Source organism: Megascapheus bottae, unplaced genomic scaffold, assembly GCF_031878675.1.
Source record: "Megascapheus bottae isolate mThoBot1 unplaced genomic scaffold, mThoBot2.hap1 HAP1_SCAFFOLD_77, whole genome shotgun sequence".
NCBI lineage: Eukaryota > Metazoa > Chordata > Mammalia > Rodentia > Geomyidae > Megascapheus > Megascapheus bottae.
In genome coordinates this window covers 131,514-156,452 of record NW_028327771.1, presented here as the reverse complement: position 1 = coordinate 156,452, position 24,939 = coordinate 131,514, and the positions used below count along the sequence as shown (strand labels likewise).

At 41.6% G+C, this 24,939-nt stretch overlaps 1 protein-coding gene and 1 long non-coding RNA gene across 9 annotated transcripts in view; both read left to right on the top strand.

The window, feature by feature from the left end:
- The window catches only part of LOC150039217 (phosphatidylinositol 3,4,5-trisphosphate 3-phosphatase TPTE2-like), a 34,549-nt gene extending 26,964 nt beyond the window's left edge, over positions 1-7,585 (top strand). Inside the window, exons 10-12 of the mRNA XM_090327916.1 lie at positions 1,860-1,952; positions 4,616-4,686; positions 7,428-7,585. Coding sequence (XP_090184042.1) covers positions 1,860-1,952; positions 4,616-4,686; positions 7,428-7,536 — 273 coding nt within the window. The 3' untranslated portion in view covers positions 7,537-7,585. The remainder of the gene's footprint in view (positions 1-1,859; positions 1,953-4,615; positions 4,687-7,427) is intronic.
- Positions 7,586-23,732: 16,147 nt separating this feature from the next.
- The window catches only part of LOC150039216 (uncharacterized), a 37,963-nt gene continuing 36,756 nt past the window's right edge, over positions 23,733-24,939 (top strand). For all 8 annotated transcript variants that reach the window (XR_016534470.1, XR_016534473.1, XR_016534475.1 and 5 more), the window contains exon 1: positions 23,733-23,827. This is a non-coding gene — a long non-coding RNA (uncharacterized LOC150039216). The remainder of the gene's footprint in view (positions 23,828-24,939) is intronic.

Sequence of the window (24,939 nt, the reverse complement as noted above, 5' to 3'; positions counted from 1 at the left end):
CAGGAATTACTCCAGGATTTAAATGCATACATCATGTCAGTATTTGCCATATGATCTTCCTTTTGATCATTTTGATCATTTATTACAAAGCTCTGATTCTCAAATGCAGTGTTCTTGAAGGTCACCTTGGCACTTGTGGAAGTGGAAAGTCATAGGTTCAAAGAGTGAGGCAGAATCTGTCCACTCAGCAATGGGCTCAGTGACTGTCATTGAGACGTTTTGTTGGATGTCACCTTGAGAGCAGTAGAGACAGCATATGGACTGAGGAGATGCCTCTTTACCCACAGCCATTTCTGAAATGTTCAAGAAATTCTCAAGACTGTGCACCTTTTCTAGGAGAAATTGGCTAATTTCCTTTTTAATCCCAAAGGAAGCTTTCAGAATGATTCCCAGGTTCCTGTTGTAACTTCTGTACATGCACACAAGTGTAGTGTGTTGTGAGGTTTAGGTAATATATTTGAATTTAATCTCTAATCTATGAGTTATCAAATCAGTGTAAAAAGTGACCATTTTCAAACCACTTTGTCACATAGGACACTGATCCCATCAATTCTTAGCCCACATTTATTCTTATTTTCCTGGATTTTAAGCTCTGAATCCATGACAACCCTAGTGTAGCCAAGCTATTTCCATCAATATCTGGACCTACAAATTCCCATTAGAGAAGACGGACTCATCTGTTTGGCACATGGAATAAAATTCTCAGTTTCATTGATATTTTTGCTGGTTTCTCTTCTCAGGCCTAAATTATTCCTCCTTTATTAAAATCCTCCAATGACCAACTGAAAGTCTACTTTCTAGAATATGCTTTGTTATTCAAACTTTCTGCTGTATACTGCCCTCCCATAGGACACACTTGCACACTTCCTTATAAAGCTTGAAAACAATATATTATTTTCATATTGTTCTGTATGTAGAAAACTTCCTGAAAACTTGAAAATCATGTGAGAGTCTTCTGTGGGTATGTTTCTTGAAGCCTAGCATAGCTTTCTTCTTATTCTATGATGGTATATGAATATCAGAGTAATACATGGGATGATTTCATAGTTGTTAATCCCCAAACTTGACCTGTTTGTGGTCATTCCATTCACTGGAATGGCTCATTGACCTCATCAGCAACATAATATTTGTCATGAAAGTGGGGTCAATTATTCATTGCTTCTTGAACATCAATATACTGTTTCAGACTGAAGTTAAAAGCGCATCCTTAAAAGAATATAAAAATCGGATGATTCACATAGAACAGTCATGTGTATTACATTAGAAACTCCTGGTCATATAGGATGAGACTAAATGAAAGGATCTCTAGGATATTGAAACAAGAGCTTTATCTTGTGTGATTGTGGCTCTTAATGCACTCCGTTATTCCTCTTCTGTTTAGTTTCCTTCTGGTTAATCTCATATTGTTACTGTATCTGACTTTGTGACCTGGTATATTGTATGTATGTTTATTTGATTATTTAAAATAGGAAAGAGAAGTGGGGAAACCATATGATTGGGAGAGGTGTTGGGGGAGGAAAATGGGGACAAAACCATGAGAGGTGGTATCAATGTGTGAGAAGTAAGACACCTACTATCTGGTGAATATAACTGTAATCCCTCTATACATTACAATAAACAAAAAGACACTTGTCAAAAATGAATACTTTGCTTCTCAAGTGTAGTCTTAAGATATCTATCAAACATTTGGAGCCCAGTACCTTTACCACTTCAGAAAAAAATTACTGCTATTTTCTATATGAAATTACTGAGCTATGAAATTATGAGTATATAATGAATTAAGGATGATTTCATGAGTGAAAAAGAATACTAATCGCTGGCAACACTTTGAGTTCCTAATTCCATGTGTTCATTGACAGGTTGTCCATGATATTGATACAAATAGAGCAATCTTTTTGGTGCCCAACTGTCCGGACTTATGTGATGATATAAAAGTAAAATTTTCTTCTTCGGTGAGTCCTCAAGTATCCTGCATGATTGTATGCTCTTTTGTTTGGTCTGGGTTTGCAATTTCCTTTGCTGCAGTTCCCTAAAATATAAGGACAGATAAAAATGCATGTCTCGGGAAGGGGAGGAAAACACAAAACAAAGTCATCAGGATTTCTTGTATATATTTAAAATATTTCTGATCACTTTCTTCTAAATTGTAAGCAATTGATATCTGTTACTTATCAAATGAGAAAAGTATGAAAGCAAAGATGCTAAAAAGAAACCGACATTGTTGACTTTCTATAAGAGTAATTACAGTTATGTTGTCTATCTTTTAAACACGTCATGATCAGTGTGTCTACCAAATGTGAGGGAGATTTTACTTTCCTGTCCATAATTATCTATTGACTTGCTATCATTAGTATGACTGTGTAATTTTAATGGATCAGCCGTACATGTCATGTCTGAGTGTCATATATGACTATAATGATTTTCTATGAAATCATCTATTCCTACTCTCAGTAAGAACTTCCATGTGTTCTGTATGCCCTCCTTCATTACCTGCTTGCTCACTGCTGAGCAGTCTTAGGTACTGAGATGTGAATGTGAATGTTGAAGCAAGTGACCACCTGGGAAGTCTCTCCATTTCAATGTTTCCCCTTGGATAACAGAACCACTGTGAATTCTTGCTTAGCTAGTGTCTCTAAACAAACACTGTGGTTTTTTTCCCTGGTGCAGGGGGTCTTGATGAGAGCTAGTTTTGTGATTATTAAGGGTTAAGATGGGATGGCATGCTTGTGAAAAATGAGGAAATTATTGATTACTGGTTTGTTTTGTTTTTGACCATACTTTGGTTTGGATTTTTGCTTGGTTTACTTGCTTGGCTAAACATCTATCACTCGAGTCATGCCTCCAGGCCTGTTTGTTTGCTGGTTAACGTGGAAACAATATTTTACTTTTTGCCATGGCTGACTTTGATCCTCCAGATCTCAGCTTCTTGTGTAGCTAGCCATCACCAATATTGATGCCTAATTATTCAAACTAGCTGTCAGTTATGGAAATAGATGTGAGTTCTATGTCTTTGGGCTGACTCTCAAGGCCTCTGTCTCTGGACAGGACCATACATTCCAGCTTTGTTGTGATGGAGCTCCAGGTGAAATGGCTGTGGATGCTGTACAGTGTGTCTTTCACAGGATGATTGTTTACCCTGGTGGGGAGTGGCTTCATGTCTAATTGTCCCACTGGTGACCATGGATCCTCCTCACAGGAAACTTGTTTGTACTGACACATGACCTATAGCTGCTGTCTGACTTTCTACCAAATTAATCACTCTAGGAAAACCCTGAATAGAGCAGGTTGTATATGCTTATTACATAAGTCACCAACAAAGCATGAAAACACAACACAGTGAATAAGAGAAGCAGTTTATGACAGAGAAGGAAAAGGCAGCACATCTTGCAGGGCCAGTGGATGGAGGGGAGCCATCCAGGGGAAACTGATACCTGACCAGTGGAGGGACACAAGGCAACCTTAGAAGCAAATAACATTCTCTTGGGGGCCAGGTGTGACCTTAGCAGGTTTTCCATGGGAGGTTTCATTGTGGTCCAAGGTGCTGTAACACAAGTAGTCACTGTGACATATCTTCAGATGTCCCTGGTAGTATGGAGTCACTAGGTCAAGTGCATTGTATCTGCTGTCACATAGACAGGTGATCACTAGAAAATGGGTGCATTTCCCACTGAGGAACTGAGAGGTAGCAGAGACTGGAAACTGTTGGGGGTGGCTGTGCCCTGCTTCTGGTATTCCAGCCTAACAGAGTCAAAATGAAAGCAGAGCAAACAGAAAGGATGAAGAATTCACCACAGTATGTTTGGTGTGTGTGTGTGTGTGTGTGTGTGTGTGTGTGTGTGTGTGTGTGTGTGTGTGTGTATGTGTATGTGTGTGCGTGTGTGTGTGTGTGTGTGTGTGTGTAAACATAGGTCTTTAGTTGATTCTTTAGTGGTGTTCTAATCAGATTGAGAGATCATTGTCTATATTTATCATATAAAAACATCCCTGAAGTTGAATTGGTGCCAAATGGTCATTCTATGTTTAACTTATTGAGAAACCCACAGACGCTTTTCTACCATTGCTTTCCCATTTGGCATTTGTGTCAGCAAGGTCTGAGGACTCCAGTGGTCTGTGGTTTTGCTGAATTTTGTTGGTGATCCTAGTGGGTGAGACAGTAGAAGTCCAGCTCTGCTCTGCATGTGCTTGCCACCTTTGGGGTATACTCTCTGACTAACTGAAGTATATGCTCAAACCCTTGGTGTTTGTTCCATCCTCTTTTGTTTTTCAGACATTAGTTTTTGAATTAAAAATATTGTGAATACAAGATCCCATCCAGATACAAAATATGCCTATGTTTCCCTCTATTTTGGTGCTACATTTTTTCACCCTGATTATGTCTTTTAATGAATTCCAACTGAACACTTGTTTTCTATTTCATTGTAGTAATTTTGATCCTTTATATTTTTAATGAAAAAGTATTCTCTTCAAGCCTCTGAGTACATTGTAATAGATAGGATGTTGCAATTGATGTACACAAAAAGGCAGAAGGAAGGAACGTCAACACCAATGCAATTATTAGTTTTTGGTATCCATTTTATTATACAAATCACCTCTTTCTTTAATCATGTGTTTTTAGAAGCTTCCAAACTATTATGATGACTGTGCATTCTTCATGTGGTTCCATACATCTCTCATAGAGAAGAACAGGTAAGGACAGATTGTAGGACAGATTGGCAATTCCTTTGCCTACTATACTAAGCTCATTTTCTACAAAAATAAAGAATTGCTTAAGCAAACATTTCCTATCCCCTACCACAAGGCAATGTGTCAGTGAAGAGGCAATTACCCAGATCATAGTAATGATCAAGTTCTCTCACGACGTGTACATCTACCCGGTTCCTGGAATATAGAAAGGTCTAGGTGGATGTCACTTTATTGGATCATGATTGGTGGGATTCGTCTAGGGAGGCTTTAGCTGGCTTTCTTCTGCCGTAGGCACATTTCCATGTAGGACAGAAGTTTTAAGGCCTGAGACGTATTAACAATTTCAAAAGCATTGTTTGGTTAACCTCCCCTTTGAAAAGGTTTCCTCATGACTGAATGATGTATTATTGCTAAGAACCTACTACTTTATCTAGAAACTCATTCCTGAACCTACAAAGACTCAGTTTTCAGGAGTATTGACCTGTGGTGGTAAAAAGAAAAACACTTTCTAGATCATCCATATCAAGGCAGAAATGACTGTTGCCATGTCCTCATAAAAGTGTGAGGATAGATATGAAGACTTTGGAGCTGTGGGAGGTGGCTCAGGCCTATTATCCTAGCTACTCAAGAGCCTGATCTGAAGATTAAGGCTCAAAGCCACCCTGGGCACTAAAGGACCTGAGACTCTTATCTCCAATTAACCTCTAGAAAAGGGAAATAGGGGTTGAGGTAAGGGTAGGGTGTTATTCTTGGGTTGTAGAGCTCAGGGACAACACTCAGGCCCCATGACCCACCAAGAGGGAGAGAGAGAGAGAGAGAGAGAGAGAGAGAGAGAGAGAGAGAGAGAGAGAGAGAGAGAGAGAGAGAGAGAGAGAGAGAGAGAGAGAGAGAGAGAGAGAGAGGAGGGGGGGGGGAGAATGAAGACCTTAGGCCATGAGTTTGTCCTAGTGGTAGAGTTCTTGTCTAACATGCACAAAGACCCAGGTTTGATTCCTCGGTACCACATACATAGAAAAAGCCAGAAGTGGTGCTGGATAGTATTGGTTACATCCAGTGCCAGACTTCTCTTGAAATCTGAACTGGGCCTGATAATACCTCAAATCTATTAAGACAGCAGCAAGAAAGCCTCATTTCTACAGATTTGTAACTCACATACACTTTGATTTTGGAAAGAGTAAACTCTACATTTAAAGGAAAAATTCTATCCATTTTCCTATGTGTCCAGCTGTCTCTTGAGCAAAGTCCTCGACAAAGGCAGGGTGTTTACTTGGTGCTTCTTGTCAAACTGGTTCTTGCTAAAGGATAGCTTTGTCCTTTCCACCACCATCATCTCATTGGAGATTATAAGAACATTGGATCCTCCTTTTTGTAGTCATTTCTGGAAAATTGGTATCATTTTTTCCTTGCTTGATAAATCTTTTTTACACTGATGAGATTGTGGCTTAGACAAAAACATCATTTCACCGATTCAGGGCGATATAGCTGGGCACTGGTGGCTCAGTGACCTGTCATTCTAGCTACACAGGAGGCTGAGATCTGAGGAACACAGTTTGAAGCTAGCCTGGGCAGGCATGTCTATGTCACACTTATCTCCAACGAGTCCTTGAAAAATGAGAAATGCAACTGGAGCTCAAGTAAGAGAGGGTCAGCTTGAGCAGAGAAAGTTTATTGAGAACTCAAGGTCGTGAGTAGAAACCCCACTACTGACATTAACGAAAACAAAGACAAATGCAAAAAAAAACCCCAGAACACTATTTAATTACGAGGTTTCATTATACACCCAATTATGTCTTGGTAATTATTGTGACAGTCCTGGGGCTTGAACTCATGGCTTCTGCACTGTTCTTTGGCCTTCTCAAGGCTAGAGTCCTACCACTTGATCCACAGCACCACTGTCAGCTTTTCCTATGTATGTAGTACTGAGTCATTGAACCTGGGTCTTCATGCATGCTAGGCAAGCACTCTTACACTAGGCCAAACTCCCAGCCCCTTGGTAACTTTTGTCAATTATAAACACTTAGAATATATGTTTGTTTGTTTATTTGAAGTAGGGAAAGGGGGGAAACAACATGATTGGAAGGGGGTGGGTGGAGGGAAACAGGGAGAAACACATGAGAAGGTGTATTAATGTGTGAGAAGACCTGAACCTCCTACTACCTGACAAATGAAATTTAAAAAGTTTTACAAAACACTTAGATAATATGCTCAATGTGGGTGTCAGTAATTCTCTAACAGGCATGTTGTGACTGATCAATTTGTTTCTGAAGATTAAGGTCTTTTATGTCATTCCAAAGAGGCAGAATGGGCTAAGTAGTGAAGACAAGTAGGACTTAAATCCTGGTTGCAGCCAGCAAGTCTCTTTGTAAACAAGGGTGTGCTATTGGATGACTATTCTGTTTTGGTTTTATTGTTCTTTTTTTAATGTCGGGAGAATGTAAAGATGGATTACAGTTATATTCGTCAGGTAGTAGGTGCATTACTTCTCACATAATTGTACCCCTTCTCATGCTTTTGTCCCCTCCTCCACCTTCCAGTCCTCTCTTTTCCCCCCTTCCCTTCCCTGTTTCAAATAAACAAATAAATGTGTATACAATATACCAGGTAGCAAGTCACACACAGTAACAACATGAGAAAAACCATAAGGGCAAAAAAACGAGAAGAGAAATAACATAGTACATTAAGAACTACTATCACATACTGTAAGCCCTAAAAGAAAATGTAATGACTTTTTTTCCTGTCCTTAGACTTTATTTAACACGAGCTGACCTGGACAATCCACATAAAGAAAAGACATGGAACATATATCGTCCAGACTTTGCTGTAGATATATTCTTTGAAGAAGTCTTTCAGTGACAAACACACTATATTCTGTATGTTTATTAAATAAATTATATATTGGTAATAGTAACCTCTCTTCAGAGTGTGTATGTTTCTATGAACTCATCAATGCATGTATACATATGTACATACATCATAATCTTGAATTGGCTAGTTTATGAATTTACCAATTGTATGTCTCCACAACTACTGGCCTTCTTCTCTCAACTCATTTTCTTTCTTCCCTGTGTATCCATTTTTCAGAATTGCTACAAAAAAGCCAGGAGTGGTGGCTCACTCCTGTAATCCTAGCTACACAAGAGGATGAGATCTGAGGATCTGGGTTCAAAGCCAGCCAGGGTACTAAAGACCATGAGACTCTTATCTCCAATTAACCACTAGGAAAACCGGAAGTGGCCCCTGGCTCAAGGGCCAGGGCAATAGCCTTGAGCTGAAGAGCAAAGGGATAGTGCCCAGGCCCAGAGTTCAAACCCCATGACCAGCAGAAAAATAAAAAAGTACTGCTAGAAAAATATGCATATAATTTACATCATTCTACCTCTAATAGTTTATAGTGAAAATAATTTATTTCCAATACACTATGTTACAAGCTCTTTAAATTTTAAAAAGAGTTTTCAGGTAAGATAGGTATTTAGAACTACTTATGTTCCAGCAGTAACCCTCTTGGGAATTTATCCAAAAGACTGAAAGTCAGTATACAATAAAGATAGATAGATAGATAGATATACCTCCATGTTCATTGATGCACTAATTACTATACAACCATGTTAAGGAAACAGCTCAGATGCCCTACATCAGATTGATCCAGAGAGAGAGGAAGAGTGAGGAATTTTATATCAAAATGGACCTAGGTAACTTGAGAAATGGAAAAGATTGGGAGAAATTGGGAAAAATGATTGAAGGCGTGGCATGGATCAACATGCATTGCACTCAGAAAGTGACATGTTCGATTGAAACCACTAATTAAATATAATGTACTAATTAAATGTAATGCAGAAAAGATTTTCCAAAGATGTTTCAACTGGGAGATAATGCCTCATGCCTGTAATCCTAGCTACTCAGAAGGCTAAGATTTGAGGATCACAGTTCAAAGACTGCCTGGTCAGGAATGTATGTGATTCAGATGTCCAGTTAATCACGTCCCCAAAAAAGTAAGAAGTGGATTAAGTGGTAGAACACTACACTAGAGCCAAAAAGCTCATGACAGTGCCCTGGCCCTGAGTTCAAGCACATAATGGGCACATACCCAGGTACATTCCCACATGTATGGGCTCTCCCCCTCTCTCTCCCTCCCTCTCTCTCTCTCTCTGTCTCCTTCTCTCTCTCTCTTTCTTTCTCTCTCTCCCTCTCTCTCTCTCTTTTGCTCTCTCTCTCTCTCTCTCTCACACACACACACATACATATATATGCACACGTGCACACACAAATTTTAAAAAGGAAAATAGACTTTTCAATATCATAGAAGAGCAAAGTTATTAGTATACTTCGGTAGCTACTTTAGAGAGTTATTCATGATAATTCTAAAAATAGTAACATTTATGGAGCCCAATCATAATAAATTCACTGCCTAGAAGCTCTTCAATAGTAAATTCATTTAGTCCTCATAATTCAAGTGCTATCATTACTTCTATTTTCCTGGGAAATTAGAAGTTTGGACAATTAGATATATCAAAAAATTAGTAAAGTAACAAATTCAGGATTTACACCCAACATAGTAATCTAATACCTTGGATAGCATGCCAGTAAGGGAATAGCTTTCTCTATTTTTTCTTATTCACTTGGTACCATAATGATGGACAGCTGTGGAGCAAAAACCAAGAGAATCAAAAAGGCCAATCAGAAATGATATTATTGAATTTTTCACATAAATTTCCACTAGAAATGTCTTCCTCCATTTCTGCTAAGTATCTTAAGAAATTGTGTGTGTACGTGTGTGTGTGTGTGTGTGTGTGTGTGTGTTTAAATTTGTCTTCTGTTGCTAACTGCAGAAAGGAACATAAATGACATAATGAAATACAAAACATATTTTATTTCTAAATTGTTGTCATGGATTACAGTATAAAATTAAAATTGTGGGCTGGGAAGGTGGCTTAATTGTAGAGTGCTTGCCTAGCATGTAAAGCCCTGGGTTGGAATTCCCGGTATCACACATACATGCAAAAAGCTGGGAAGTTGCAGAGAGCTAACCTTGAGTAAAAAGAAGCTCAGAGACAGTGCTCAGGCACTAAGTTCAAGCCCCAGGACTGGCAAAAAAACATTATTTATTTATTTATTCATTGATTTACTTTTGTCTTCCTGCCTCAGGTTTATTGGTAGAATTGACACAGGCCACACCCCACCCTCTAGATGGCAGCCAGGGAGCCACAGCAGTTCACCTGTCATCACACTGGCAGACAAAGGTCTTCTCTGTGGGGCCTTCACAGAGCCCTCCAACTTAGAGGCTGGAGCCAGCACACCCTTAGGAGGCTGTGGCCTGAGCACCCTTAGGAGCTGGGGCCTGGGCCTTAGCTGGCATTGCAGCTGGAGTCTGGGCCTTGGATTGTGCCCTAGCCAAGGCCTGGGCCCTGGCCTTGGGCCAGGTGAGCCTAAGACCTTTGGAAATGTAGGAATGGATGTGATTCCCAAGCTTGGGGTGGGCGATGTAGGCAAGTTGCTGGAGCTTGCTGGTAGCCTGCTGTGGAACTTGTGTTTGTTGCTTTGGGCTTCTCAGGGTCTGATGGCCTTGGGCCACGTTCTCATGGCCTTGGCATCGTTGGCCTTCATCTTCTTAAAGCCCTTCTTGTTGTGCTTCTTAGCAACACGCATGTTCCTCAGGAACTTGGGGTCCTCCCCTTCAGAGATGCGTATCTTTGTGATCTGGGTGTCCTGACGCCATTTCTGTGCCATTTCCTGGACTGTTGTGTGTAGTGTGGTTCTTGGACTCGGCCATGTCTATCTGAACCACAAACCCACCGGAGCTGATGCACCTGGACTCAGGAGGGAAAATTTGTTGTTTAAAATTAAATTTTGTACAAGTTTCTCGTTAGGTGAAAAGACAACAATAGTAATTTATACAGCAGCCCAAAGAACTGAGCTGAGGGACACGAGAATATATCATGATTCCTGGCAGCTGCTCAGCGGGCTCAGCTATGAAGACCACAGTGGATAGCCAGCCCGGAGAGACGACCCTGAGAGCCTGACTGCCAATAAACCATGAAAGGGCGATAGGAAAGCTGTGACTCACGTCGTACAGCACCAGCATTGAGCAAAAACAGCTAAAGGAAAATACATTCATCCAGTACCAGCACAAACACACACAAAAACTTAAAATATAAAATATGCCTAGAAGTAAACCAGGGTGGTGGTTAATAGCCTGTGATCTGGAACTAGACTGCCATGTTTGATCTCAGTCTTCCCTGCTGGCCTCTCTCAGTCAAATTCACTGGGCCCCTAATTCTCCTATAAACAGTTGACAGTAACAGATCCTATTCCATTTGCAAGGCCAATGAAACTGTTGGCTCAAGCAAGTGCTCGTTATGTTAGCTGCTGTTCCTATTTGCACAGTATACTTAGACACAAGTGAAGCTATTAGATAGCAAGATACTCTAGGTTTATGGCTACTGTCTAGACTGTAGACCAAACCTAAGTTAATTCTGTTGAAAATTGAATTGTTCATTCTGAAGACACGGTCCAGATTTTAGGGTCTCCTCCAAGGAGCTGAATCCAATGTAAGAGCACAAGAGTCCTTATTGTAAGCTCAAGCCTGGACTCAAGACCGACACTGACACAGCAGGTCTGAATTGAGAGGCCTGACTTCCTGTTGTACACGGTTTGTATAGGGTTAGCTCACAGGGTTGATGTATTATTAATTGATTGGCTAGTGCTAGGGGATATGTGCCGAGCTGCAGGGCAGCTGAAGGGCAGCTGGCCAGGGTATCTCAATGGTTATCACAGGATGTTTCGATGGTTATTTTATCCTGGGGCCTCAAATCACTGGGAGTAGGCTGTAATTTATTACTTTCTTTGAAACTGCTATCTCTGCTGGTTTAGAGTTAGTTCAGAGTGACCTTCCGGTGGGGCCTGCTAAAAAATACCTTTTCACTGAAGTTCATACAACTTCAATATTAACTTAGGCTTCCCAGTGGTACACTGACACAGCCTCTGCTTAGCAAGTGCTGGGTCTTAGGTTTGATCCCCAGCACCAGGCACACATACACACACAAATACTTCTTGGAAATGTCCTTTTCAGACAACCTTCCCATAAGTATCACGTTTAGACTCCTACTGGCCTTTGGTAAAGTCATGATTGGCATTTACTAACATCTGACCAAATCTGAGCCCCAGTACCTGACACCTATAATCCTGGCTACTTAGTATGTGGAGCTGAGAGGATCAAGGTTCAAAGCCAATCAAGGCAGGGAAATCCATCAAACTTTTTCTGCAGTAAACCACATAAAAAAAATCAAAAGTAGACCTGTGCTTAAGTGATAGAGCATCAGCCTTGCACAAAATAGCTAAGCAACAGCACACAATCCGTGAGTTCAAACCCAGTATCATCACACACACACACACACACACACACACACACACACACACACACGTACTCTCGCACACAGGTACCACAAACCACCAGTTTATTCACACAATATTGCATAGAATGCATGCAATTGATAGAATAAGATTTGATTCATGTGCTAATTCCAAGAACTAGACATACTTTGATTACTGTGCTGTTAACACAGTCTTCTTACGTTACTTGTCTCCCATGGTCTTGCCTGTCTGGCCAGCTGCAAAGAGCCAAAGTTGGCAGTTGGAATGGGAGCTCCTGTCACAGGTATTGGGGTTGGAGAGAGGCCAAAGTCAGAGGAGCTGGATAGCAGGAGGACTAGTGGTAGGCAATTATAGTAGTGAGGAGTGTTGTGCTTTATTTAATTTTTGTTATGTTTTGGTGTGTGTGTGTGTGTGTGTGTGTGTGTGTGTGTGTGTGTGTGTTTGTATTTGCCTGTGAGACTGTCCTGGGACTTGAACTCAGGGTGCGGGCATTAAACTTATACTTTTTTTGGTTCAAGTTTTGTTCTTTGTGCCTAGAGCCACAAATCCACTTGTAGATTTTTGGTTGTTTCTTGGAGATAAGAGTCTCACTGACTCAGTACCAGCTTTCAATCACAGTCCTCATATCTCAGCCTCCTGAGTAGCTAGGATTAGTGACAAGAGACACAATGACCTGGCTGTCTGAAGTTTTAACAAGGACTACCTCGTGTAGTTTTCCTTAGAAAGACTACAATGTGGCAACGGGGAAATCCATATTGGACATTTGGAAACTGAGGCTCAGAGGAGGGAAGTTCCAACCCAGGGGGCACTGCCACGTAGGCACTCACAGCTTTGCTTCTCTGAAGTCCTGTCTCTGTGGCTTGCTGACCAGGCTCTTGATTGAGCTATGGGTTTCTGTTGCTGCACACCCTCTTGTGGGGTGTCCCCTGAACACTGAGGACACTGGGGTGGGTTCATCCTCTGGGATGTTCCTCATGAGCCCCACTGTGTGTGCAACGTCAGCCAAGGCCACCACCTTCTTCATGCCAGAAGTACCTACTCCCACGTGCAGTATCCAAAATGTACTGTCTAGAAGCCCCCCTGCTTCTGCAGTCAGGGCAGTCCGCTGCCCTGGCATTGGGTGAACACCACACATTAGCCTACCTTCCTGGGGTGGCCACACAACAGCCCAGGGGAGAAAGAGGTGCTCTCCCTTTTGCTCATCCATGCTACACTGACAATATTTGCTCTCCCAGGTGCCAGGGATCAATAATCCTTACTACACAGGGGGCTGAGATCTGAGGATTGTGGTTGGAAGCTGATTCAGGTAGAAACACCAGTCCACGAGACTTATATGCAATCAACCACAAAAAACCACATGTAGAACTGTGGCAAGTACTAAAGCACACTCCCTTTGAAAGATAAAGCAAAAGAACAATGCCAAAGGCCTGAGTTCAAGCCTCAGTATTAGCAAAATCATAACTAGGGAGAGAGCAAGACAAGTACTATGTGTCTTGCCTATAATCCTAGCTACTTTTGCAACTTAACACCTTTGTATCTCAGCTTTATAAAAGCAATAAAAATTTTTATAAATGCTCTCTAAAAGGATGATGGAGAGGAGGGTAGTGACAGGAGGCAGAGGTCAGCTGTGTGTGGGTCTGGCAGATCCCTGTGCGGTGCTCAGGTGCTGTGTTTTCTTTGCCCAAAGTAGAGGGGGACCCCCTTAGCATAGGGCAAAATGCTAGGTATTGAAGGTCTGTCTTTGGAAGATTCTAGAGACACTGCAGGGAGCATGTGTGTGATTCTTGGGATTGGATGTGGTGGCTGCTGTCCCTCTCTGTTCCAGAGCCTGTGGGCCAATAACTGTCCTAGCCTCCACGTGGTCTCAGTTGTCCCCAGTGCCACTCAGTCACACACTCTAAATCCAAGTGAACAGGGAACAGATTTACTAGATCCAAAGCAGATCTTGGTATGTAAGATGCAACCTTGTAGATGTTTTTGCCAGGCTTTGTGAATTCACTGAATGGCCTCCTATCTGGATCTGAACTCTTCTGTGCTGCATTCTTTCACAATCACCTTTGGGCACCAGGAGGAAATAAAGACTCCCTAAGAAGCATCCTGTGTGGAAACAACAGCCTTAAGATGCGTCTTAGCAGCTGAAAACCAATGGCCCAAATTTCAGGAGATAATTTGGTCCCTGTTTTGTTCCTGTAATCAAGTGATAACAACTTCTCTGGAATTCTTCTAGGGACAATGTCTGAGCTCACTAGTGGTCAACCAGGCCACCGTGGGATTTGGGACTATTTTTTGTATGCAAGCTCTTCTCCCTGCCTTCCCCTAAGCCTCCTTATTTAACCTAAAATCCATATCTGTACCTCTGAAGACAGCTGAAGAAGTAGTGCTATCTTCCTAAGCCTGCTATAAACTAAATATCCTTTACCCACACTTCACCATATCACTTTATTTGGCTTCTCTAGGAGAGTGGCTGGACCTATTGTGCGTAGGGCTCCTTGATTTGATGGCTGGAGTCTAAAGTCCCAGGTTCAGGTACAATAATGGTGCAGACAGTTTCAGACCGGGTTTCTGATTTCAAACCTGGGCCCATATGCTTCTTCCTTTCATTAATCCAGAAGATAACAAGGGGGGCCGGGAGTTTGGCCTAGTGGTTAAAGTGCTTGCCTTGCATGCATGAAGACCCGGGTTCGATTCTTCGGTACCACATACATTAAAAAAAGCCAGAAATGGTGCTGAGGCTCAAGTGGTAGAGCTCTAGCCTTGAGAAAGTCCAAGGACAGTGCTCAGGCCCTGAGCTCAAGCCCAGGACTGGCAAAAAAAAAAAGAAGATAACAAGGACTTTCAATTAGTCCAGCACAAGGTGGCTCACACCTGTAATTTAGCTACACAGGAAGCTGAGATGTGAGAATCAAGGTCCAGAGCCAGCCTGGGCAATCAAATCCAAGAGAACCTTATCTCCAGTCTTCCAGGAAAAAAGACAGAAGTGGAGCTTTGGCTTATCAGTTTTCTGATAACTATTTCAAGTAGAAATAGTTAAGGGAGAGCATAAGGCTTTGCTTAAAACCCTAGTACGAACACACACAGTCATGAACATATGCACATATGGAGGCACACACACACACACACACACACACACACACACACATACCACACACAAAGATTTCATGAAAAATAATAGCAAACTGATCACCAGGAAAAAGAGACAAGAGGCTGTTTTTTTTTTCCTTTCCTCTTTCTCTCTTTTTTTCTCGTATGTCAGCATGCTTGACCTCAAGGAAGGCCTGGGCCCTCTGTCTAAGCTTTTCATTCAAGGCAGGCATCCCACCACTTTGAGTCATAATGCTACTTCCAATTTTCCAGTGTTTAATTGGATGTTAGAAACTGAAAGGCTTTCCAGCTTGAGCAGACTTGGAACTGCAGTCCTCAGTTTCCTGTGCAGCTGAGATAACAGGCGTGAACTACTGGCCTCTCACATTTTTTATTCCCCTTTCTTTTCATCCGGTGTTCTCATTCTATATCCTTGGAAGAATGGGGGGAGGAATGGTGGGAGAAATGCAGCAGTGGTATTCTCTGGATATTATATTGAAAATAATCTCTAAAACTTGTAGGTGGGAGCTGGGCACCAGTGGTTCTAAACTATAATCCTGGCTTCTCAGGAGGCTGAGATCTGAGGATCAGGATTCAAAGCCATCACTGGCAAGAAAGTCTGTGAACTCTTATCTCCAATAACAACTCAGGAAAAGTTGGAAGTGATGCTGTGGCTCAAGTGTAGAATACTAGCCTTGAGCACAGAGAGGCTCAGGGACAAAGCTCAGACCCTGAGGGCAAGCCTCAGGACTGGCAAAAACCAAAAACTTGTGGGTGGGGATAGAGGAAAAAACTGGGAGATAGTGAGGAAATGGATGCCACTGTTTCAACATCAATATACACATGACCTGACTGTTGACATAATCCCTCTGCATATCATCTTTCTATAATCAGTAAGAAAAATGAAAGAAAGTAAATTGAATTTAAAAAATTTATAGCTGTTCAATTGCCTATAACGTGTAGCTTTATGACTTCTCTGCATTCCCTCCCCCATCACCCAGCTTCCTTCAGTAGAAGTGGGTTTTCTTTTCCCTTCCCCCTCCAGAGCTTTAAAATCTGCCAGAATCCTTGGGCCCCATTGTTTCTAGTCCAAGTCTCTGTCTCCTGAGAGGCCTGGGTCTGGCTAGCTCAGAGATACCTGTGCTCACAAATGGCTCTGGGCCAGAGCACCCAGAGTTCCCTGGGCCAACCTATTCTTGTTTATTAACCCAGGGAAGCTGTGTTTAATGTTTGCCATTATGGTCTTGTGGTCTAGGTCTCTCCTAGGCCCTGGATTGGAGGAGGGCTCTCTGAGCACCAAGCAACAGGGCAAAGTTGGGAGCATCTGAAGCTAAGAAATAATGGGTAAGGTACCATCTTCTCAACACCATACCCTAAAGCTACTACAAGCAAACTGGACTACTAGTGGCTGAGCAGTAAAGGAAGGAACCCAGAGACAACAGTAAGGTAGATATTACAGGCAATTAAAAAGCTGTTTTGTATTCTATTTTATTTTTTGCCCAAGGCCTGGTATTTGAACTCAGGGCCTCATGTTCTTCCTTACCTATTTACACTCAAGGTTGGCACTCTACACCCTGACCCACAGCAATTTCCTGCTTTGTTTCTGGTCAATTGGATATCAGAGTCTCAGAGGCTTTTTTGCTTGGCCTGCCTCAAATTGCAATCCCAGTCTTCAGCCTACTGAGTAGCTACGACTACAGGCACGAGCAACCATCTTCTGATGATTTTCTGTTTTTGTTTCTGTTTTTTTATGGGCCTTTCTCTTGAGAAGGGGACATAATTCACCAACAGTTTATTGATTTAATATAGCTTAGCAGAATTAACCCAGTTCCTGTATTCTAGTCCTAACTTGCCTAATTCTAGTCTGCCTATCCAGTGCACATGCTGGACCCACCACTCTGACATCTCTTAGTTTCTAAGTCAAACAGGGCCTGCCAGTCAGTTGGTAGATGCAGTTCCCAGTCCTGTCATGGTGTGAGCTCTGGGGCCCCAGCAGTCCTCATCAGTCCTCTCGGCTCAAGAGTAGCTCCAGTAGAGCAAAGATCCTCAAATCACAGTCTTGGTTAAGGCCAGAAGAATTGCTGACCCTCATTTTTGGTCTTTTGCTTATATTGAGCATTGGCTATTCCTCTCTGGCCCAAACTCCTTCTTGTTTATTTTGCTTGGTTAGGGCCCAGAAAAGTCTCTTTTCAATTAGTTGTGCCCAGGGGTGTGCTGGGTTCTTACCTTTTCTCCTATGGCAAGGTGTCTGGTTCTTAGCCATTTGCAATTACTCTATCCCATGTGCCTGGATGCTGACCATATCCATCATTACTGCCACATGCCCTGTTCTAGTGGGTTTATCTCTTATGGCCATATGCCTTTAGATACAAGTTGGTTTAACAATATACTTCTAGAAGTAATTTAGCTATATTTCATCCCATTGTTTTTCATTCTAATCATATTCATTATATTAGTATTTTCATATCATATTCATCTAGTATTTTCATAATATCTTCATTATTCTAGTATTTTCCTATCCTATTCATTATGTTAGTATTTTCACATTATTACCCCCTGTTCTACCTTCATATCTTTATGGTCAAAACAGCCTTGAACGCAAGGCCTGGACCCTGTTCCTGAGCTTTTTCGAACAAGGCTTGTGCTGTACCACTTTCTGTCACAGCACCACTTACTGTTTTCTGATGGGTAATCGGAGAGATGAGTTTTTATTGACATAATTGCCAAGATTGACTTGGAATTCTAGTGCTCAGATCTCAGCTTTTCAAGAAGCAAGGATTGCAGGTGCATTTGCTGCCTGTTTATTAATTGTAATCTTCAGACATCCAAGCCTATACATCTGGTATTTTAGCCTTTTTTTAGGGGAAATCTAGGACTCACCTGGGGACATGAGTGAGCACACGGTGATGGCCAAAATCGGGACAGGAGTCCAAGGTGAGCAGAGGGGTCCAGCCAGGTTAGGAGTCAGGCACAGACAAATTGGTCCTCTATGCAGAGGAGGTGCCATGCTTCCTGGGCCACATGTTCTGGACATCTGAGACATCACAGGAATCCAACATGCTCCTGGCCACTGTGTGTGTGTGTGTGTGTGTGTGTGTGTGTGTGTGTGTGTGTGTGTGTGTGTGATTATTGGTCCTTAAACTCAGGGCCTGTGACCTAGTCTTTGGAGAAAAATTAAGAAAGATGAGGAAGGAAAGCAGGCAAGCCGGAGCTCAGGTGGTAGAGTAGTACCCTGGCTACCACCACCACCACTCCGGGGCCAGGGCCAGGGGGACCCATGTGGGGTCTGTGGCTCACATAGGACAAGGAAGGTCATAGGCCTGAGGGGCCCTGAGGAACTGAACTTTGCCTGGTCCTACCTTGTGTAGAAGGGAGCAGCGTGACAGGGAAGACAGGGCATCCTCCCAAAGCTCCCAAGCACATCCACTACCCAGAGAGCAGAGCAAGGAGGTTTCCAGTCAAGGAACCCAAGGCCTCATCTCCCACTCTGCCCTGTGCTGCGTGGGTGTGCCCCAGAGCGTAGAATCAGTAAGGCCCAACATGTAGTTTGGAATGAACAGATAGGTCTTTCCCAATGCAGAGTAAGTTCTGTTGTTCGGTACCCCAAATCACCATACGGCAGGAATTCTCAAATTGTTCAATTGCAATGAGATATTGTGCATGGATATATGATGGTAAGAAGCAGTGCTATGGGCTGAGGCAGAGATGTGTGGTAAAGACCACCCAGCATACACAGGCCCTGGTATGTCCTCAGCACTGCCAAAAATGGAACTATGTAACCCCTCTATACATTACCCGACAATAAGAATGAAAATAAAAACGGAACTAAAAAACCAAAGGCAAACTGTATGTTAATTTCGGCACTTACTATTTTGTTAAGTATATTTGAAGTTACTGAACATGTTCATTCATGTGTTCTTCCATCCATCCATCCCACATAACCATTCCTCCACCTATCCTTCCATGTCACTCAACCATTCATCCATCTCTCCAACATCCATCTTTCTACACATTCGTTTGTCAAAGACATGTCACAAATACATAAGAGATAATAAGAGCTACCCGGGTAGATGCAGAAAAGGGAACAATCTGTGTTATTTAACATGATAGCCACCAGACACAGATATCTGTGTCATAGTACATTTCAATTGCTTCAGATGCGATCAAATGAAAAGTTACCAGTAGCCACATTCCTAAAACCCAAAGTCACATGAGACTTCTAGGGTGTACAGTACAGAACATTTCTGCTATCACAGAAGGTCACCTAAAAACTGGACAAAATACGAACTTATTCAATTTAGACTACTGGAAATAATCTCAAAAATTATCTAATAGTTACATTACTATCGCCAGTAACCCTTCTATTAATTACAATAAAAAATAACTGTCACTAAGTCCCAAATGATGTTCTAAAGAACCATTAGTAAAATTGTATTATTACGTGATGTTTAAGGTAGTTTCCTCTAAATATCAGATTGTCATATTACAGACTCATTCAGACTGTTGAAAATCAAATGAATATTATACTTGTATGCATTTTTCAAAATGGTAATTCTCCACTTGTTCCAATCAGTTGAATTTACTGAGCTAGGGAATAGTGGGAACATGAGTGGAAATGGTGGTTGTCTTGATAATTGCATTGCTAAAATAGTAGACCTGAGTGAGAAAACTGTATTTGAAAAGTAAAAGTCTGTCATATGGTTCTGGAGGCTGCAGGGTCACAGCCCAAGACTGTGTATCCAATGAGGACAGATGCATATCCCACGTGGGTAGTGGATAGAGAGGCAGTGAGGAAGGGAAGGAACCCAACTTAGATTTTTAGGAGGAACTCATTCTTAAGGTCCTTCAGCTATAGCACTGGCATTTGCTCATTCTTTAAAGGACCAGCTGCCTAGGGTAGTTTACCAATTTATGCCTAGCATATGTGGACTCAAATATGTTCAGAAAAGGGCTTGGCATTGAGGTAGAAATACACGAAGACACGACAGGAAACTACCTGTTATTCACACATACTGCAGGCGAGTGATAACCTTACAAAACAGAGGACATCAGAAAGGTTTTCTGTAAGCAGGGGAGAATTAACGCTCAATAAACCCTGTCCTGAAATAACTAATAATTTATAAAACCAAGAGAAAGAGGTCCAGAAGTTTGGCCTAGTGGTAGAGTGCTTGCCCGCCACACACAAAGACCTGGGTTTGATTCATAGGTACCACATACATAGTAAAAGCCAGAAGTGGTATTGTGGCTTAAGTGGTGGAGAGACGGCCTTGAGAAAGCCATCATGTTCAAGCCCCATGACTGGCAAAACACAAAAACAAAAACAAAAAACAAAACAGCAAAGCCAAACAAAATAAACAAACACAAATCCTAAGAGTAGGAATCAATTTGTTTATAAGTGACTAAAATGTTTCAAAAATTAGAGCTAAAAGGAGCAAATTATGTAGTACTCATATAAATGATAGAAATCATACAGAAGGTTGATAAGAATTACTAATGTTACCCATGTGTTAACCTCCTGTGTCTTATCTGAGTAGTCCTAACTGTAAGTGATACATTTTCCTTTGACATTGGGGTGAACTTAATAAAAGAAAGAAATCACATGCTGATAGACCTGGATGCCAGTAGCTCATAGGTATAATCCTAGATACACAGGAGACTTAGAGGTTTAGGGTTCATAGCTACCCGAGACAGGTAAATACTTAACCAGTAAAAAAGCAAGAAAGTGGAGGCTAAAGTGTAGTGATACAAAACCAGTCCTAATCAAATGCCAAGCATTTGAGCATCAGATTCTAGCCTTACTATACACAGACACACACATACAGACGTTACCAGATTCCCCACACTACTAAGCCTAATTAGCTTTATATCATATTCATACTGTATATGCTATATGTACTGGGCTTCATTGGATTGCCTCCATTTTGATGAAGCTCAGTATTAAGTGTAAAATAAATGTATGCCATCATCAATTAAAATGAGATACCCAAATCACTACACTTCTAGTAGGACAGATAAAATTTAAAAAGCCAAAACCACATGGGATCACCAAGGAATAGAGCAATTGGAACATCATACATCACTTTGGATGTAATGTTGGGAAAATCTGACATTTTCATAAAATTAGCATTTATGTGTTATGAGCTAGTAATGATTTTCCAGAATATTTCCCTGAGAAAATGCAAGTATTATTCTAAACCAAGACTTCTATGGAATGTATAGCCCAGGCTCAGTGGCTCACACCTCTAATTCTAGCTACTCAGGAGGCTGGAATTGAGAGTATCTCTGTCCAGGGCCAGACCAAGCCAAGTGCTTGCAAGCCCTCATCTCAACAATAAATAGCTGGGCATGGTGACTCATGCCTGTCATCCCAGTTCTGGAAGAAGCCAAAGTAGGGGGCTAGAGGTCCAGGATGGCCTGGTATAAAGGAAGGACCTATCTGAACAATAACCAAAGCTAGTCAGAGGTATGTTTCAACTAGTTAAAAATTAATCAACCCTAAACCTTCCCTGGCAAGCACAAGCCTCTGAGTTCACTCACTCTAAGCATACCAAAACGAAGACACAACCGTAAACAGGAAAAAGAGAGAATATCTGTAACAGTTGTAAGTTTCACAGCCCAAAAGTACAAACACACCTGATGTCAATGAATAGAATGAATGAATAAAATGTAATGAGGTACTATTCCAAAAGACAAAAAGAATGCAAAGGGTTCATGTAATAGTTTAAATGTATTTTTTTCAGAATGAAAGAAGTTTCATATGGAACAGTGCTTTGTGCATTGTTACATTTATATGAAGTTCTAGAAAAAGGAATACAACTAAACTATGGTAGGAAAGAGTAAGTATAGCTCAGGTATGGTGAAGCTTATCTGTCAGCAGCTCCTAGGAGGATGAGACAGAAGGATCTGGAATTCAAGGCCAACTAGGCTATCCCTCAGACCTGGTCTCAAAAGAAAAAAGATGAAACAGAGAATAGGGGAGGGGAAGAGGAAGGAAGGTGAACAGGAGGGAAGGAAAGAAGAAAGAGAGGTAGTGAGAGATGGAGGAAGGAAGGAAGGAAGGAAGGAAGTTAGTTGGGTATGTTGGCACATTCTTTTAATCTCAGCCCCTTTTGAGGTAGATGGATTGTGAAGAAAATGCTAATATTTACCTCATTGAGGAATGAAAAAACAAAAGTACAGAAAAAGTATTCAATCTACATGAATGAAAATAATGATACTTTCAAAACTGAATATAATTCAAAGAATGGAGAGTTGGTATGAGAGCAGAAATGGAATTAAAGTGTGCATGTCTGATGCTCAATTTATCTCTATTTTATTTTCTTTGAACAGTAGGTAGACAAATGAAATTGGGAAGAGCATTCCCAAAAGATCATCCTGAACTTCAGAAAAGTTTTCTAAGCCAGGCAGAGTGGCTCATGGCTGGAATACTAGCTAGTCAGGAGGCTGAGATCTGAGGATCTGGTTCAAAGCCAGCCTGGGCACAAAAGGACCTAAGACTTTATCTCAAATTACCTTCTAGATAAGGGGAAGTGAGGCTTGGCCCAAGGGTAGGGCGGTAGCCTTGAGCTGAAGAGCTCAGGGACAGTGCCCAAGCCAACTTCAAGCCCCATGACCCACAATGAACAACAAAAAGAAGAAAATAAATTTTTCTAATGAGGAAATGTTAGAATTTCTAAATTTTTGCAGAAAGCATGTATTTTAAAATCTAATATATTATATATATATTGTTCTATCGTTCACTGAAACTTCAGTTGTATTTTGTACTTTATTTTCTACTGCTACATGTATTTAATTGCACCAGTTATTTTAAGACAGGGTTTTGGTTTTTGCCCAAGGTGTATGTGGACAATGACTCTCCTATTTCATACTCTGCCACAGATGATAGGAGCATGGCGCCACGGCTGGATTTCTCATGGACAATGCCCAGGGCCTGCGTTCAAGTCTCAGCACTGGCACACATGCACAAGTATTAGGACAATATAAATATGTGATAGGCAGTCAGTAGTGTATTGGAATTGGCTAGGTAAATCTGTGAAAGCTTTTTAGTGCTTGATAAATGTCTTACTAGGTCAACACATGGTGTTCCAATGCTAGATGTTTTGAGTCCATTTTCCACTCATGAAACAAAAACCTGAGAATGAACGTCTAAATCAAGAGAGGTTTAAGCAGGGCATTATTGGCTCTGACTTGTAATTCTAGCTGCCCAGAAGGCTGAGAACTGAGGATTGCAGTGCAAATTGAACTTGGTTTGCAAAGGGTATGAAGCTCTTATCTTCAGTTAACAAGAAGATGGAAAGAACCAAAAAGAACAGAAATCCTGGCCAAGTTTGGGAGATCAGTGCTGCAGCTGCAAGAGCTATTTCGTGGCAACCAGCTGGTTTTCACCCATCTTCTTCCAGATGGTTTACCAGAGTTCGGCTGGCTCTTGCTCAACTGACCTTCCCTCAGAGCTCAGTGAGGATGCCCCTACCAGCTGGGCTGGCAGCCTGCAGGTGGACTGCAGTCCATCCAAGCCCCGCCCCGCGGCCCCACCCACCCGCGCTTAGACACGCCCCTCCTGCCCAGAGGACCATGGGAGCTGCTTGCCTGGAGTCCCTGTGGAAAGCACAGTTGGAGGCCAAGGGACAGGGGCTCTTGGTAGACCTACTAAAGGAGCATTTGGAGTTTGTCGTACATTGACTTTACCTTAAAATAGGTACTGCAGTTATAATTTAGATGTTTATTTATGTATAGTTTACTTATCATTAAGAAGTTGTTCGTTTATTTCGTGGGGAGTGGGTCCTGAACTGGTTTGGGGAAAGGTCTGGGTTTCTTGCGCACGGTTAGTGCTATACCATTTGAGCCACACTACTTAGGGCTTTCTGGTGGTAAATTGGAGATAAGAGTCTCCTGGACTTCCCTGTCTAGGTTGCCTCCAAACGGTCATCCTGAGATCTCAGCCTGCGGAGTAGCTACGGTGAAAGATGTTTGACACTAACAACCAACTAAAAGTTTTCTTAATAATGGTATTGTCATTTTCTATATATTCCAGTTTCATTCAAATAATAACTTACAAAAATTTGTTAGGACTTACAGAGAATATTGATTTGGCAATTGTAAGTTAACTTGATGAAGAGGTCACCACTGAAATTTATATATCACCTTTTTCTCTCATAAAAGTTTAAAATTTCTGGATAAGATGAAAATTTAGGGCTGGGAGTTTGGCCTAGTGGTAGAGTGCTTGCCTAGCATGCAGGAAGACCGGGTTCAATTACACGGTACCACATACATAGAAAAAACCCGGAAGTGGTACTCAGGTTCAAGTGGTAGAGCTTTAGCCTTGAGAAAGTCCAAGGACAGTGCTCAGACCCTCAGCTCAAGCCCAGGAATGGCAAAAAAAAATTAAGAAAAGATGAAAATTTATCCAAGTTTTCAAGATAGTCAAGTCTTGTTTGTTACACTTTTAGGTACAGAATATTAGCATTTGCAACTAAGCTGTGTCCTTGGACACCTCATTCTTGTAATTCTAGCTAGTCAGTAGACTAAGAGCTGAGGATGGTGGTTTGAAGCCAGGCCACGCAGGAACGTCCATAGTTAATCAGTAAAAAGTGAAAAGTGGAGGAGAGTGGCTCAAATGGTAGAGCACAACCTTTAAGTTAAAAGCTACAAGGCAGCACTTAGAGACTGAGGTTGTGTCTGTGCCAGTACATTCCCCAAAAAGGCCACCATAAAATACAAATTGTATGGCATCTGCTTATTATAGGAATGTCACACTCATGATCCTTCTGCCTCCAGAGTAGCTGAGATTAAAAGCATGTACCATCATAC